Here is a 17,324-nt window from a genome sequence, read left to right as displayed (position 1 = left end):
TAACTTTCGGTAATAGTATTAAAAGTCAGATGCACTTGGTTATGCCATTAGGAGTAGGCATGGGCTCTGCAGAGGCATGGTGACTCAATGAATGGTCTGTCTTCATTGTCTGTTTATGGACATGGCTGCATACCGCACCATAGACTGAAGCCTTACGCCTCATGCACACGACCATTGTGCCACTCGGGCCGTTTTTTACAGCATCCGAACGGCACCCGATAGTCTTCACGGACCCATTCACTTTAGTGGGGGAATCAGGTCCGTGAAAAATGGTCCGAGTCTCTGATCCGAGGAAAGATAGAACATGTCATATCTTTCCTCGGATCACTGACAGGACTCAGACGGCACGCACGGTCGTGTGCATGAGACGTTAGGGTTGGCCCTTCTGGTGACTAATGATCTTGCTGCATTGTAAAAAATTAAAGGGGTTCTATACTTTCCACATATTGGGTTCTTGGCTCTGAGGATAGGAATATGTATTTATTTCCTTAAAAGCTATGTAAACCTTTGAAAGTGATTGTTTCTTTTTTTTTTAAATAAGTCAGTGTGTTTGGTGCAACTTTCAAATTCGTTTTTATTAAAAATTATTTTTACTTTTTGAGATACAGCTGCTCTGTATCCTGTATACAGAGCAGCTGTATCTTTCGCTAAGACCTGAATCCATCAGTCCTGCAGACCTGACGGGTTCAGTGTCAGCGGGTCCTGCGTGTCTCTGACACGCAGAATCCACCTGTAATCTATCACATGTGATGGTTAGGCTGTGTTCACATCAGCGTTGCCCTTCCATTGAGGGGTTCTGTCGGAGGTTTCCGTCGGGTTAACCCCTCAACGGAGAGGCAAACGGAAACCTAAGCTTCCGTTTGCATCCCCATTGATATCGATGGTGATGGAAACGTTGCTAAAGGTTTCCGTTTGTCACAGTCGTTACAGGTTTCTAATGTTTTTGACGGAATCAATAGCGCAGTCGACTGTCACAACCCTGTCACTACGGTGTCAAACGGAAACCTTTAGCAACGTTTCCGTCACCACTGATATCAATGGTGATGCAAACTGAAGCTTAGGTTTCCGTTTGCCTTTCCGTTGAGGGGTTAACCCGACGGAAACCTCAGACAGAACCCCTCAACGGAAGGGCAACACTGATGTGAACAAGCCCTTAACAGGTGGATCCTACGTGTGTGTGTGTTAGAGACACGCAGAACCCGCTTTCACTGAACCCGTCAGTCCCACGGACCTGAGGGGTACAGTATTCAGTGAACTATACAGCTTCTCTTTATACAGATACAGATACAGAGCAGCTTGAAAGTTGCACAAAACACACTGACTGACATTTTTATTTATAAAAAAATCACTATCAAAGGTTTACATAGACTTTAAATACATTTATACAGCAGTGTAAAGTGACGCAGTGCATATATTGAAATGAATAAATGTTCCACATCCATATATTCTGAAGAACATTTGCATTGGCCCCATATTCCCCAAGATCTAAGTTCTGAGCTGAATGAAAGTATTTCTTTAATTTTCACAGCATTATTTTCTTATTCTTCATCTTAATTATTTTTTTGTGCTAAATATGATCATGTATTTCATATTGTCAACTACAGGTGCCTTGGATTTATCTCCTGTGCAACCATCTGCCTGGTGGTGATGACTGTAACAGTCTTGTTGGTTATACAGCCGTTTATCGAGTTTGCTTTGGCACTGCATCTTTCTATTTCATCCAGTCAGTCTTCCTTATCAATGTGAAGTCTACACAGGAGTTCAGGGCCATGGTCCACAATGGGTACAGTTTAATACTATATCATAATACCACAGATTTTTGTTTCAAAATTGTATAACATAGGCCTATTACTTCTGTCCTTTGCTGGGTGACAATCTTCTAGACCCTGGGAAACAATGGGATCGATATCATTTGATGATTAAGTTTGTGATTATATTTGTATTATTATTTGTAGGTTTTGGTGCCTAAAGTTCCTGATTTTAATTGGAATGTGTATCGCTGCATTCTTTATCCCGATTGATTCCTTTATACCAGGTAAAAGATACCAACAATGTCTTACATAACATGTCAGAAAGTAGTTGAATGTGTGTATTGGCACAGTTCTGTGTATAGATATATGACATTTATCTAGTACGTGCTCATGTTACACAAGGTGCCAAGGTCTGTAAGCACCAGATCAGTGGCTGAAACAATCAGGGAGGTGGGTGATAATAGCAAGTGTAGTCAAATTACAGTCCAGGTTTGGTACACGGATAAGCGGCAACAGTTTGAAGCGTAAAGCAGGGACGTGGTCAGGAAACAGTCCAAGTTTGGTACACCATAAGCGGCATAAATACTGTTAGAAAAAGGGAAAAAGAAACACAAGGCGCACATAGTGCTCTATCTAGTGGCTATGTGACAGGTCGTAGTGAAGTTGGTTATGCTAACCTGATCATATAGTGCAATGTTGCTGAGCTGTAGCCTGAAATACATTCAGGGACAGCTTGTGCCCATCAATAGAACAAATATAGCTGAGAAGATGAAGGTACGGATATTTTTCTTGGCGCTGCTCTTGATGCAGATGCATGTGATGCAGTATGACATGTTGACCCCTGACCTGTAAAAACTCCCATTTAGAGTTTTATTCTGGTTATAAAACCCTCAAACTAGGGGGGAAACTTTTAATGTGTGTTTTGGCAGATAAAGAAACCAGTCCAGTTTCGAAACGCGTTGCTTTTTACACAGAATAAAACCATTGGATTTTAAATCATATAGAAATGCTTCCCTTTTTGTTGGATATATCTAAATATATATTTGAAGATTTTAATGAGCAGCAGCACTAAGGAAAATATCCATATTTACTCCTCATATATAGTTTGTAACATAAGTCAGAGACGTGGTCAGGAAACAATTCAAGTTTGGTACACACTTTGGTACAAGAAGCAATAGTTTGTAGAGTTAGGCATGCACACGACCGTAATAGTTTGTACTGTCCGCAAATATGGATCCGGTGGCTACGGATACACATCCGTAGCCATCTGAAATTGCGGAAGCGCCCATAGACTTCTATTGGCGAGTCTGACGCAATTGCGGACAAGAATAGGACATGCTCTATTTTTGCAGATCATTTCTCCGGCCCGGACACACATCGGTAAATATACTGAAAGGTGTTTGTGGCCAATAGAAATTAATGGGTCCGCAATTTCATCCGTAATTACGGTCGTGTGCATGGGGCCTAAGGCAGCAATGAACTAGACTAGAGGCAGGAGGCTTAATAGTCTGGCAAGGAGGAAGTGCAAGAGCCAGGCTTATATACGAAGCCAAAATGTTGAGACCAATCAGGCAATAAAGGCAAAGAACTCGAGGCAAAAATCAAGAGAACCTGGACAATAGATTGAGCATTGGTGCTGTCCATCATCACCAGTAGCTCAATAAAAAGAGCTACACCCTGAGATATAGGAGTTTCTGGGTTTGATTCCTGATCATACTCCCCTCCTTCCAGGTTGTCCTCTGAATGTTCTAGAGGCTGGCCTGTTGGGATATCTCTGATTAAATTGTTTTTTAAGCCTAGAAGCATGAAGATTTTCTTCTGGTTCCCAAGAATTCTCCTCAGAGCAATATCCCTTCCACTGCATCAAATATTGTAGCTTATCCCAAGAGATTTTGGAGTCCAAGATCTTTTCAACAATATATTTATCTTTACCTGGCACATTCACTGGTGGTGAAAGTGGCAAATTGCATCCCAAAAAGTATTTTCGTCAAATGTCTTAAAGGGAAGGTGTCATGAAAAAGATATTTTTTATATAATATTGCTTTTAGTATGTCATTAAAATAAATTTTATTTATTTGTATTTTTGTGATGTACTTTTTTCTTTCTTTTACTTCTCCATGGGGGCTGCCATTTTTTTTTTCATCTCTGTATGTGTCGATTAACGACACATACAGAGATGGAATACGGCACATACATCCCCATAGAGAGTGCAAACGGGAGCCGTTCCATTCACTATAGCGTACACCGTCTGTGTGGGAACGGCGCATGCGCCGCTCCCGGACAGACCAAAAGGAAGGTCTTTGGTAGAGCAATATCCGGCGCCATTTTCATGTGGACCGGAAGCCGCGGCCGAACAGTAAGATGACTTCCGGTCGCGGCTTCTGGCCATATGTTCAAGGCAGCGCAAACGCAAGGACTAAGAGCGTAGGCGGCAGCGGTGGCAGCGACGGCAGGAGCAGGTAAGTTATGTTTGTGTATGTGATGTGTGTGTATGTTCGTGTTATACTGTCTGATTACCACTGTATCTAATCCTCCTACACTGTGCTCAGAAATTGGCGGTACACAGTGTAGGAGGTTTGAACATTCAACCCCATCCTTTCTCCTGGCACTAGCCAGAATAAGGGAGGGGGGATTGTGTGAGGACACTAGAGCGAGTGTGTCTACTCCAAATTTGCAGCATAAAGTAGCAATGAGGTTGCTTTACCACATTGCCAATGCTGAAATTTTGGGAATTGCTCCCTCTAGTGACCAGCACATGGAAATGTTATAAATTAGAATCTAATTTATAATATTTCCTGACTTGTGAAAAAATTAAAAAAATGTAAACAATGTGTAATCACTTATATACTAACTTTTTAACTAAAAAGAAAAAAAAAATTCTGGCGACACATTCCCTTTAAAGTGAGAACAAAAAATACAAAACAGTATGCACTTTCGTAGTCTCAAAAAGTTTTAAACGAAAAGGGACTTGTTCAGAAATTTAAAATTGCCCAATATATTTCTAACCCAATTTTGGAGAGGTTACTTTCAGCCTTAATTTTTTTGTGGAAAGCCACACTTTGTCCCCTACATGAAAAGAGGTAGCTGCTTTCCGGTGCTTATCAGCTTCCTGTTTAAATTGGTTTTTAACCATCGTGCAAACTCTTAACAATTTTTTCTTCAACCCTTTGTAATGTCGTCAAGAGTTCAGTCACTGCTGGAAAAATTGGTAAATCAGGAATAAAAACTGGGTAAGGCCCACGAACGTAAAAACGGCCGTTATCACGGGCCGTAATTACGGGCCGTAATTACGGGCCCATAGACTTCTATTGGCCACCGGGTACCTCCCCGTATGCTTACGGGAAGGTGCCCGTGCCGCTGAAAAATATAGAACATGTCCTATTTCAGGCCGTAATTACGGCACGGGCAGGCCCATAGAAGTCTATGGGGCTCCCGTAATTACGGGTGTCTACGTGTGTGCACCCGTAATTACGGGAGCGTTGATATGCGACGTCAGTGTATAGTCACTGTCCAGGGTGCTGAAAGAGTTGAACGATCGGCAGTAATTCTTTCAGCACCAGGGACAGTGACTGCCGATCACAATATAGATAAAGCTGTAAAAAAAAAAAAGACGTTCATACTTACCCAGAACTCCCTGCTTCTTCCTCCAGTCCGGCCTCCTGGAATGATGTTACAGCCCATGTGACTGCTGCAGCCAATCACAGGCCAATCACTGGCTGCAGCGGTCACATGGACTGCGCGTCATCCAGGGAGGTCGGACTGGATGTCAAGAGAGGGACGCGTCACCAAGACAACGGCCGGGTAAGTATGAATTTCTTTTACTTTTATTACGGAAAGGGCTGTCCCTTCTCTCTATCCTGCACTGATAGAGAGAAGGGCTGCCGATTATTGCAGTGTAATTTTGCAGCGAAAACGTGCCCGTAAATACGGGTGGAATACGGGTGACACCGGACCCGTATTTACGCCAGTATTTACGGGTGGACAAAAATACGGTCGTGTGCATGGGGCCTTAAAGACTTGTATTCGCATAGAAAGGAGTTTGTGATGTTGATCTATACTATGTTATTTTATGCAAACTCAGCTGCGGGTAAGTCATTCACAGGCTCTCGTGCCAGCCAACGTCCCGCTCTTATATTTCCATTCTATTTCGCTCTTACCCGTGGCCGGCATTGTGCTCTGCACCGCTCCTCTCCTGCTTGGGTTTCCTCTGCTCAGCAGCGTGCTCCCTGACGCCGCTCTTCTGCTGGTTCCTCTGTTGTTGCTGCTTTTTCAGAATATTCATTGTCACAGTTGACCTCTCTGTGGGAAATCCTTAAAGCATGTCATGTTGGTTTTGTTTGAATATGATCATACTTTATTAAATATGATTATATATTATTGTAATAATAATAATAAGGTAACCTATTGGGGATACATGAGGTACAGTGGTAGTGTGTTACTGACATACAATTTATCATTTTATTGCAACAGTGATTTCTTATTAAAAGCTGCATAATATTTAGTTTAAAACTGTTTAGTGGTAAAAAGTCATGTAGCAGGTCATATTACCGATCCATGTTGTACAGATCCATAATACCGCACCCATACACTTCTATGTATATCTTCATGCCAACAATTTTATAATAGATGTCAGGTGGTATTTTTATTCCTTCCACCAAAGGTTTTTTATAGCATAAATACTCTATTTAGAATTAGTAAAGAATCACTGGAATAATGATAGAGCTTTATAAAATATAACTTTTACTTCATATTTTTTAAAATAATGTGCAAAACATACACACAGGACAAATTTCAAGGCTAAAAATGTGCTCTCTTTTGTGAGAGAAAAACTGACATTCTGTACGATTTGTGCAGAGTAAATGCAAAGCTCCAAATATTACTGCATAAAGGAGGAGGTTTTTTCAAAGGTATATTTTGGGGTAATCCACCCCCCTACCCATTCTATAGTGTGTCCAAGTCCACAGGAGAACAGCATTATCTGCCTGGACACATATAAAAGGAAAATAGGAGGTTTCCCAGTCCCCAGCTACAGGATCAAGATGGACTTGGACACACTATAGAATGGGTAGGGGGGTGGATTACCCCAAAATATACCTTTGAAAAAACCTCCTCCTTTATGCAGTAATATTTGGAGCTTTGCATTTACTCTGCACAAATCGTACAGAATGTCAGTTTTTCTCTCACAAAAGAGAGCACATTTTTAGCCTTGAAATTTGTCCTGTGTGTATGTTTTGCACATTATTTTAAAAAATATGAAGTAAAAGTTATATTTTATAAAGCTCTATCATTATTCCAGTGATTCTCAACAATTTTATAAGAAAGCATAGAGGGTTTTTTCTTACAGATTCATAATGAATGTGTGAGAAATAAAATTATGGCATTTTCTATTAGATGGTTTATTACAGAGGTATTTTCCCCTATAAGCATTGCTTCATGGGGAGAATACAGTGCTTCAAAGAGGCACCACACTGAGACTGTGCCACAGTACACGGTCCGTGCATGCAGCTTGTGCGTTTGCCCTAACGCTTTATTTTATATTGTCCTGCCTTTAGGTTCCAAATCCCTGAATGTAAAGTTAGGCTTTGTTCACATCTGCGTCGAGACTTTGTTCATGGGATCCGTCGGACCTTTCCGTCAGGGGACCCCATGAACGGAATGCAAACTGAAACAAACGGATACCATAGGTTTCTGTTTGCATCACCATTGATTTCAATGGTGACGGATCCGGTGCAAATGGTTGTGTGAGGGTTCCGTCATCTTTACGGAATCAATACAGTAGTTGACTCCGCTATTCATTCCATCGAAACGACGGGACCCTTACACAACGGTGACAAACGGAAACCATTTGCACCGGATCTGTCACCATTGAAATCAATGGTGATGCATACGGAAACCTATGGTTTAGTTTCCGTTCATGGGTTCCCCTGACGGAAAGCTCCGACGGAACCCATGAACGGAGTCCCGACAGAGATGTGAACTAAGCCTAACTGTTAGTTTTTTTAATTAGATTTATTATTTTGGTTTATTTTGACATAACTACCATCATGTGCTGGGGTATGCATCCTGTGGCACTTATGCAAGTAGTCTTCCTAGTATGTGTACATGGTGAGACTTGTAGTTCCACAACATTTTAAAAGTCACATGTAACAGATGTTTAACTAGAATTAGTTAAATGGGTAATCTATTGGCATCCTAACAACCAAATAATTGGCATCATTTAATGTGATTCCAATTATAAAACATCAGTATTTCCAATTGCAGTAAGTTAAAAATGTATTTCAATGTATTTATTTTTCGGCATAAATATCCCTTAAATTATGAAGTTGATTTCACATTTAAATGACTCTCGGCATTTGTCTTTGCAGTATGGCATTATGTGGGCGTGTGCGGTGGATTCTCTTTTGTTCTCCTCCAGCTGATACTCATAACAGCATTTGCTCATACCTGGAACAAGAATTGGTGAGATTCCAGATTTTAACATTTTTAAAGGCAGTTAAAATAGATATAATTAAGCTTCTGTCTGCAGATGATGTCACCACAGGGGGGCAGTATAGACAGTCAGTGAAATCTCTGCCCTTTGCTAAAGTTTTTAAGAGTAGCTGCAACAACTTATCATTTACAGAGAAAAAAAATAATCGGAGCACACAAACGTATTTTTGCTCCGAACCCGGAACAAAACAGAATCGGTCTACACATCTGCATCAGCATTTACATGATTGACCTTGATATTAGTGTTTTATACTTTATTCGATTACTATGAAAAACTTTTATATATCCTATTACATCAATATTTCCCAAACTTTATATAATGTATAAACATTACCCCTATGGTGTTCATTATCAAAACTTTCATTCCAGTTTTGTCGAAAACAAATAACTTTGCTAACTTGTTTGAGGAGAGGGAAATGAGAGCATCTAGAAGAATACAAAGCATCAGTGGAGCCCTTAGTGGGGGTTAAACCCATACCCATTGTTAGAAGGCAGTAATGGTATCCTCTGTGCTTTGTACATATGTGTCAGGGCTGATAAACATGCAAAAAAGTTTTTCACTCTTTTGGGATCCGTGTAGGATGCTTATACAGCATTCTCAGTGGTGACACCAATGGGTATAAGAATATATAAGTAGTCTAGGTAAACATACTGTACATTATAGTATTATGATCGAAATCTATCTGTTTCTCTCTCCAGGCTGACTGGCGCATCTAAAGATAAACGCTGGTATTTTGCAGTCCTGGTTACCACATTGCTCTTCTATTCCATTGCCTCGATGGCCTTCTATTTCCTGTATACATACTTCACCCATCCAGCTGGCTGCTTCCTGAACAAAGGACTGATAAGCATTAACATCAGTTTGTGTATAATCATGTCATTCATTTCCATCACCCCATGTGTACAGCTCAGTAAGTACAGAATATAGAAGGGGTTCTTATATAGAGGTTTGAGAATGTATCATTCATTCATCATTGTACCATTCCTACAGAACAGCATTCTAAATGTCTTTAACTGTATAGTTTTTTAAATTTGATTCCAAATGTTAAAATTTGTATTGTGTTTTTATTGCTCTGTTCAGTATTGTGTTACTAATATGTTAAATGGTAAAAAATTCAATTACACTACAAAAAAATATGTAACTATAATAACACATGCAGACAGGATATGACCTGGGGTATTTAAAACCAGTCTTCCAGCTAAAAACTGTAAAGTTAACTGTGGGTAGAGTTTGCATCTCCCAACCACAACAAAACTAGTGCCACAATCACACAACATATAGTGCAGCTTTCTGCATAGGGCATAACATGGTCAGATCTGCAGTGGGAGAATTTTATAAGGGCTTTGAAAGGTGTGGTTAAGGTACACAGCCTAGGAAGACCTGATCAATAAAGCTGTTCATATATTTGTTAGGTGTACAATGTAATGTGTATGGAAACATTCTGACTGCCCCTGACGTCTCCCGTTGGGGAAAACAAATTTTGAAAGAGTGAGTTTCTTTCCCCTGGGAGATTTCCCAGTGAGACAATGATCAGCAGAGGTTCCTGCCAGCTGCTTATCTCTTCCCCTTCCCATTTTTATGAGGGTGTTTGGGGTGATAACTCTCTACCAAGAAATCATTTATCCAGCTATATTATGTGTATGGCTTTCTTAAAGGGAACCTGTCAATACATTTTAGGGCACTAGACCACCAGCATGTCATTACACTGTTGTGGTTTAACGTGCTAAACATGCCCCTATCAAAACTGTCCGGTTTAGCATTTTGTCTAAAAAAAAGTTATTGTACAGTGCACGCTGCATGCAAGTTACCAGAGAAGAGTCCTAAGATAAGTACAGTTGCATTCGGTGCATGCTCAGTGCTCAGATGATGCCGAGGCCAGTACACCTGGACTTATCTCAGAGCATTATAACATATAATATATTATATATATTATTATATATAAAATCTACAATCAGAAAATATAAACAGATTAGAAATAAAAAGATGTGTTACTATCTGGTTTTAATTAGTAAAAGCTCACGTGACAGTATTTTGCATCAGTATTTGTTAGGCAAAACTAGGAGTGGGTCTAAAACACAGAAGAGGTGCAAATCCTTCCAATTTTTTTTCTCTATGTAGGTTGCACTCCTGGCTTTGGCTTACAAATACTGATGTAAAATACCGCCATGTGAAAGTGGCATGTTAGGAAATGTCAGTTTATTTAAGGTTGTCATGACTACTAGCCTAGCTTCTGGGCGGCTCTGGTTTGAGTTTCAGAGCCAATCTAAGTTCTCTGTTTTTATCCTATCAGATTCTAGGGTCGAGTATTTAAGTCTGGGCAGTTCTTTCATTGTTGCTTGTGAATTTCTTTGTGTATGCAAGTTCTGATCAAGCTCCTGGCTACACCCTGTATCACCTGACTATTTGTCTCGGTGAAAAGCAGAAGAGAAAGATAACTGTACACCAAGTTTCTTATAAAGTAGAGAACTTGGTGTACACTATCTTTCTCTTTTGCTTTTCACCCTGAGACAAATAGTCAGGTGATACAGGGTGTAGCCAGGAGCTTGATCAGAACTTGCATACACAAGGAAATTCACAAGCAACAATGAAAGAACTGACCAGACTTAAATACTCCAACATAGAATCTGATACGATAAAAACAGAGAAATTAGATTGGCTCTGCAACTCAAACCAGAGCCGCCCAGAAGTTAGGCTAGTAGTCATGACAACCTTAAATAAACTGACGTTTCCTAACATGGCATTGGTAAGTAAACCAATGAAAGGGCAATATTCACTGTTTACATTGTAAATTATTTAAAAAGTATCACAGAATATATATTTGTAAATATAATATTATTTCATTTTTGAGGCAATTCACTTCCTGTGCAATGTTTTTATAAAATATGTGAAAAACTCTTCACACTGGGCCTCATACATCAGTTCTCTTTCATTTTAAAGCCAGATCTGGGAAAATAAAAGCTGCCATCTGATTGACATTGATCGATCCGACTGACACTTTTTGTTAGAACAATGTTTATTCCTGTATATTTTAAAAATAAATGTATAACAAACTAGACATCTGAATGATAGCTGCAGACTTCCAGCTGTTTGGGTCAGTCTGATAACTTATTGCCCTTTGATGGCAAAGAAATAAACAAACTAGATTTATGTTTAAACTATTCTCCTAAATCCTGTAAGAGCCCGCAGCTCTCAGCATCCCTCCAGTAATCCCATTGGCACAAATCATATAGTGAGGCCATGTGAGGTCATGACTTTGACTACTTAGCATGTGAATGGTATTCTCGTATCCTGATATTTGTACCAAAGGGGCTCGGAGTATCCATCTGTTTGATGTTGCATCCCCTGCTTTCACTGCATCCCCAGGCTGAGTGCCTGAATATTTACGGGTTTAGGAGCTATGACATCATCTATAGGAATAATACAATAAGGTTCTAGACTCGTTTTCACCATTGACTTTTAGAATAGTGTTAGTTGTCGTTTGAATTATCTGAATAATTATATAATCTTCTTTTTTTTTTCGCAGAGCAGCCTCGGTCCGGATTATTACAAGCCTCAATTATTAGTTGCTATGTCACATACCTTACATTTTCAGCCCTCTCCAGTCGACCTCCAGAAAGAGGTCAGTAAAAATGGAAATCTAAGAATAACAAATGTTGAGACATAGACCAGGTTCATACATGACATTTTATGGCATTTTTGTTATTGACTTCGATAAGAAGAGAAAAACATTCAGTGTGATAGTGATGTGGTTAACTGCTTCACCACTGTCGCCCTGTGGCTCCCCTGCTGCCACATTGTGGTTTCATATACTTTCCATGTCCTTAGTTGAACCTTTGCATTGTAGTGCTGTCAGTCTGCTTATATGTGTCAGTATGAGATGATAATGACTTCCCTAGTGCCTATTCTTTGTAATAATGGGGATCGTGTTCACTGTGGAGGTTTGATATCAGTCTCCCAGATAGATCAAAAAGTAATTGTCAACACGTTATACTGAAACGTGGCCATTCTTTTACAGGACAAGCTCACAATCAACATAGTAGTCTCTTCTCTTTTCTTTTCACATGCATTTCCTTTCTTTTGTCTATTATTTCCTCTTTATTACTTTCTCTTTGTGTTTTTTCTCCATCACTTTATTTGTCACCATTCTTTATCTGTTAACTGATATCAATTTCTATCACTTTCTATTTCTAAAACTGTGACTTCTGTTACGTAAAGAGTTGTCCCACCATTTTAATAATTTCCCAGATGATCTCATATACAAAGTTACAAACTTTTCCAAACAGGTATGCCTCCAAATGATGCCTTGTTGAGTAGATATCACCCTACCGTCTGCCAACGCCCTGCACAGTGTGATCTCCGGCTGCAAACTTGTATTAGTGAGAGAGTGCAGTGTTTGCACTTCCAGCTTGTGTTGAGTTTGGCTATTCTTGGCATTCTCCATGGTGCAGTTAGTGGTCATGTACCTGCAGTCTTCATATATGTCTACAGCAGTGGTGTACACAGACAGATGAGGGCCTGCGTGCAAGAACAGTATATGGGCCCCTTACTCTCCAATATCTCATCATAGATCGCCCCCTTACATCTCTCTAACAATCCATAAGTAATTGTTTGCCATAAAATTCAGCATCTCAGGCATTTACATGCAATTTAACAGACAGAAGAAGGTTGCTATTAGGTGAAAATGGGCCCCTTACCTATTGGGCCCCTGTTCAGCTGCACAGGTTGCACCAATGGTATGTCCATCCCTGGTGTACAGGCATGTTCATCAACTCAAAGGAAAGTGATGCTGTGAAGGGATATCTTTATTTATAGTGGGGAAAACACCTTTAAAGGCTATGATAGGATTTTTTTTTAAATGAATATCTTTTTTGTTTTGTAACTAAATTTCAAATTCACTTTTATAAAAACATTTTTTTTTTTACTTTTTAATATGCAGCTTTTATGACTCCTGTATGCATATGATTTGTATAATCCTGTCTCAGCCATTTCCGTCAGATCCGCGTGTCTCTAACACACAGGATCCAGCTAAAATCGATCACATCTAAGTTTTGACCTTAGATGTGATCGATATCAGGTGAATCGACTGAGGGAGAACGATACAGATTCTATGTATACAGAATACAATGAAGCTGTATCTTAAAAATGTAATATTTTTTTTAATAAAAGTGGATTTGAAAGTTGGTTAAAAACACAAACACATTCATTTAATTAAAAAAATATATATATCTTTGCTCTAGGTTCATCCAAACTGCAGGTTGGCGGCTGATATAGAACTACAACTCTTATATTAAATTTCCAGCCTTTGTACAAATTGAAGCATTATTGTTCTTCATATTCATAAAAACATTAAATTACAGTATGTGTGGCGCAAGCTCTTGTATGAAAAGTGTACTCTTGCCTGTCATTTGCATGTACCAATATTTTCGGTTCTTTCCAACAGTTCAGTTCAGGGGACAGAATAACACAGTGTGTTTCCCAAGCACCAGCAGAGATGGACTACAGACAGAAGATACATCTATTGCTATTATCGGGGCCTGCATTATGTATGTGTGCGTCTTGTTTGCCTGGTATGTATATATTTTTAACTACATATTCTATCTATAACTATGAGTACAAACAAACACAGTTTTTTTAAAAAGATAATTCAATTAAAATGAAATAAAACTTAGTTTTGAGGTGAAATATGACACATAAATCCCCATCCTCAACATTTATCTTGGCTCCAGCATAAAAGCCTAAATTCAGTGGCGTGTAACAGACTGCCATCATTTTCCTGTGTGATGTCACTTTTTTCTCCAAATGATGTCCTTCTGTTTGCATCTGTCATTCACATGACATCACTTCCTGTCTCAGTGACCACATAGTCTCGTTTCCTAACAGACCTAACTGTGGTGGTCACATTCAATAATTAAGATAGGAGCCTGGGAGAGAATAGGGCAGGGAGGATTCACCCATGAAGCAGTTCTGGAAGATGGCTGTGTCCTGGTCCTAGAATGGAGGGCACATGTTTGAAGTAGAGGATGGAATGCAGATAGTAGAAAACAAAGGCATAATGTGTAAAGAGCTAGAGGGGCTTTGTTAGATTTTTTATATGCCTCGTGTTCTGTGGACGATATTAATAGTGCTCTGTAAGTAGATAGATATAACAGGAGTTAGTAGTTCAGAAGACACTTTTGGCCAGTTCATAAGGCCAGATACTCATTACCTGCCGAGACCCCGGAGCAATGCACTTTGTGTCAAAGACTTGAGGTTTTTTTTGGGTGGAATTTTTCTGTGTTAAATGAGATGTGCGGAATAGTTCATGTAATTGCTCTTGTTACTGTACATAAAAACATCTTTCAGCATGTGGTAATGTGTAAAGATTAAAAACAGACGTGATGCAAGCAGATTATTTCGGAGATAATTTATTAAATCACGTTCCATACATATCTATGAGTAATTTTCTAATGTTCCAAACAAGACAGCACAAGTGTTATACAAGAGTAATGTCAGCATTTCATCTCATTCATTTTTACTTCATGAATTTCTAATAGGAACCTCTCATGACCCACATCTTTATGCCCATGCCAAGTTGTCCTCCTCAATGGGTATAGTTTTAATGGAGGACATGTTGGCTGTGATATCAAACTAAATCTTTCCCATACAGAAAAAAGTTTTTTCTTTCTCTATTCTGTCTTTTTTGTTTTATGGTTTTGCAAATGGATCAACTTAGGATTGGTCTTAAGGCACCTGTGGCAGTGACTTTGAACAAAGCATCAGGCATTTTGAAATACGCCCCCTTACAGATTATATTGATGGCATATCCTGCCAAAATCAGCGCATTCAGCAGACTTTAACCTAATGTGTATGGCCAGCTTTGCTATAGCAGGTCTGTACTTCTAATGAGAGAGTGGACTATAAAGAGCAAACGGTGCGACTGCTGCTTATAGAGCATTGGTAGGCCGCCTGCCATAATAAGGAATTCTCTATTACACCAAGGCAATGTCCTTTTCAAATTACTTTTATTGTAATAGCAAATTCAATATGACAAAAGACGCTTATGTTTTTCGAGCTTTGCATTCTTAGTTATAGTAAATATTATAAACAGATGAGTAATATTTAAAGGGGTTTTCCCATAATCAATATTTATCAGCTATCCACCGGTAAGGTCAGAAATATCTGATCAGTGGGGGTCCAACCGCTTGAACTCCCATCGATCACTAGAATGGACCTACCTTGCCGTTCCTGGGAGCCCCATAGGAGTGGAGCGGTACTGCGCTTGCTCGATCACCGCTCCATTCATTTCTATAGGGCTGCCGAAGATAGCACTCAGTAGCCCCATAGAAATGAATGGAGCGGTGGCTAAGCATGCGCAGTACCGCTTCATTTATATGTGGCTTCCAAGAACGGCAAGGTAAGCCTGCTCTTGTGATTGGTGGGGTTTCCAGCGGTTGGACTGCCACCGATCAGATATCACCTATCCTGTGTGATGGGTGATAATATTATTGGGGCAAAACTTTAAGTCACAAAACAACATGAATTATAGATCCAATAATAATCAATGTATTTGATATATGTTAAAAACAAATGTTACATTAAACAACAAAGAGAATAATATTTAGATGCCACTAATCGGCTTTTATTTTATGTGTTGAGCAGTCCAGGTATTGTAGCTGGCACAATGTACACAAAATCAGATTTATCACATTTTTTACCCTCTTTTCCAGCCACAAGTTTTACAAGGAAATTATCTACACTTGCAGCAGCCACAGTAATTTCAGGGTAGACTGTCACCACACATCTATGATGATAAGATAAAACTCAAGCACTCCTCTGGTTAAAGGGAATGTGTCGCTAGAAATTTTTTTTTTTTTTTTTAGTTAAACAATTAGTATATAAATGATTACACATTGTTCTAATTTTTTTTATTTTTTCACAAGTCAGGAAATATTATAAATTAGATTCTAATTTATAACATTTCCAAGTTCTGGTCACTAGAGGGAGCAATTCCCAAAATTGCAGCATTGGCATGTGGTAAAGCAACCTCATTGCTTTATGCTGCAAAATTGGAGAAGACACACTCGCTCTAGTGTCCTCACACAATCCCCCCTCCTTTCTCCTGGCTAGTGCCAGGAGAAAGGAGGGGGTTGAATGTTCAAACCTCCTACACTGTGTAACGCCATTTTTTGAGCGAATGCACAGTGTAGCAGGATTAGATACAGTGGTAATCAGACAGTATAACACTAACATACACACGCATCACATACACAAACATAACTTACCTGCCGTCGCTGCCGCCGCCGCTGCCTCCGCTGCCTCCGCTCCTAGTCATTGAGTCTGAACATATAGCCGGGAGTCGCAACCGGAAGTAGTCATCTTACTGTCCGGCCGCGGCTTCCGGTCCACATGAAAATAGCGCCGGATGTCGCTCTGCCGAAGACCTTCCTTTTGGTCTGTTTGGGAGCGGCGCATGCGCCGTTCCCACACAGACGGCGTACGCTATAGTGAATGGAACGGCTCCCGTTCGCATTCTCTATGGGGATGTATGTGCCGTATTCCATCTCTGTATGTGTTGTTAATCGACACATACAGAGATGAAAGAAAAAATGGCAGCCCCCATAGAGAAGTAAAAGAAAGAAAAAAGAAAAAAGTACAACACAAAAACACAAATAAATAAAATGTATTTTAATGACATACTAAAAGCAATAACATATAAAAAAAAATTTTTTCGTGACACCTTCCCTTTAGATGGGCAATGTAATAGAGAAAATATGTAACGTTTCGACCACAATCGTAAATATAAAAAGTTGCTGGAGCGCTATAGGAAATAGGTAGCTTGTACCATGGAGAAATGCGTACAAAGGCGATCCATGGTACAAGCTACCTTTTCCTATAGCGCTCCAGCAACTTTTTCTATTGACCAGTGGCAATAGAGTTTTGACAAAGGCCGGATTGTGGCCGAAACATTATATATTTTCTCTATTATATTGCCTGATCCGAAAATTAAATATTTTTCTTTGCATATTTAACCAGAGGAGTGCTTGACTTTTATCTTATCAATATTGATGGGGTGGGAACCCTACCTACAGCACCCAGACCATTTT

General features: G+C 39.6%; 1 protein-coding gene across 5 annotated transcripts in view; it reads left to right on the top strand.

Annotated features, from left to right (window-relative positions):
• SERINC4 (serine incorporator 4) overlaps nucleotides 1-17,324 on the top strand; it is a 63,345-nt gene that overhangs the window by 7,071 nt on the left and 38,950 nt on the right. For all 5 annotated transcript variants that reach the window (XM_075858111.1, XM_075858115.1, XM_075858110.1 and 2 more), the window contains 6 exons: nucleotides 1,605-1,783; nucleotides 1,956-2,035; nucleotides 8,117-8,210; nucleotides 8,940-9,151; nucleotides 11,765-11,860; nucleotides 13,682-13,808. In XM_075858111.1, the coding sequence (XP_075714226.1) occupies nucleotides 1,605-1,783; nucleotides 1,956-2,035; nucleotides 8,117-8,210; nucleotides 8,940-9,151; nucleotides 11,765-11,860; nucleotides 13,682-13,808 (788 nt within the window). The remainder of the gene's footprint in view (nucleotides 1-1,604; nucleotides 1,784-1,955; nucleotides 2,036-8,116; nucleotides 8,211-8,939; nucleotides 9,152-11,764; nucleotides 11,861-13,681; nucleotides 13,809-17,324) is intronic.

This window comes from Rhinoderma darwinii, chromosome 3 (genome assembly GCF_050947455.1).
Source record: "Rhinoderma darwinii isolate aRhiDar2 chromosome 3, aRhiDar2.hap1, whole genome shotgun sequence".
NCBI lineage: Eukaryota > Metazoa > Chordata > Amphibia > Anura > Rhinodermatidae > Rhinoderma > Rhinoderma darwinii.
The sequence above is the reverse complement of the archived record's forward strand: the minus strand, read 5'-3'. Positions and strand labels throughout refer to the sequence as shown.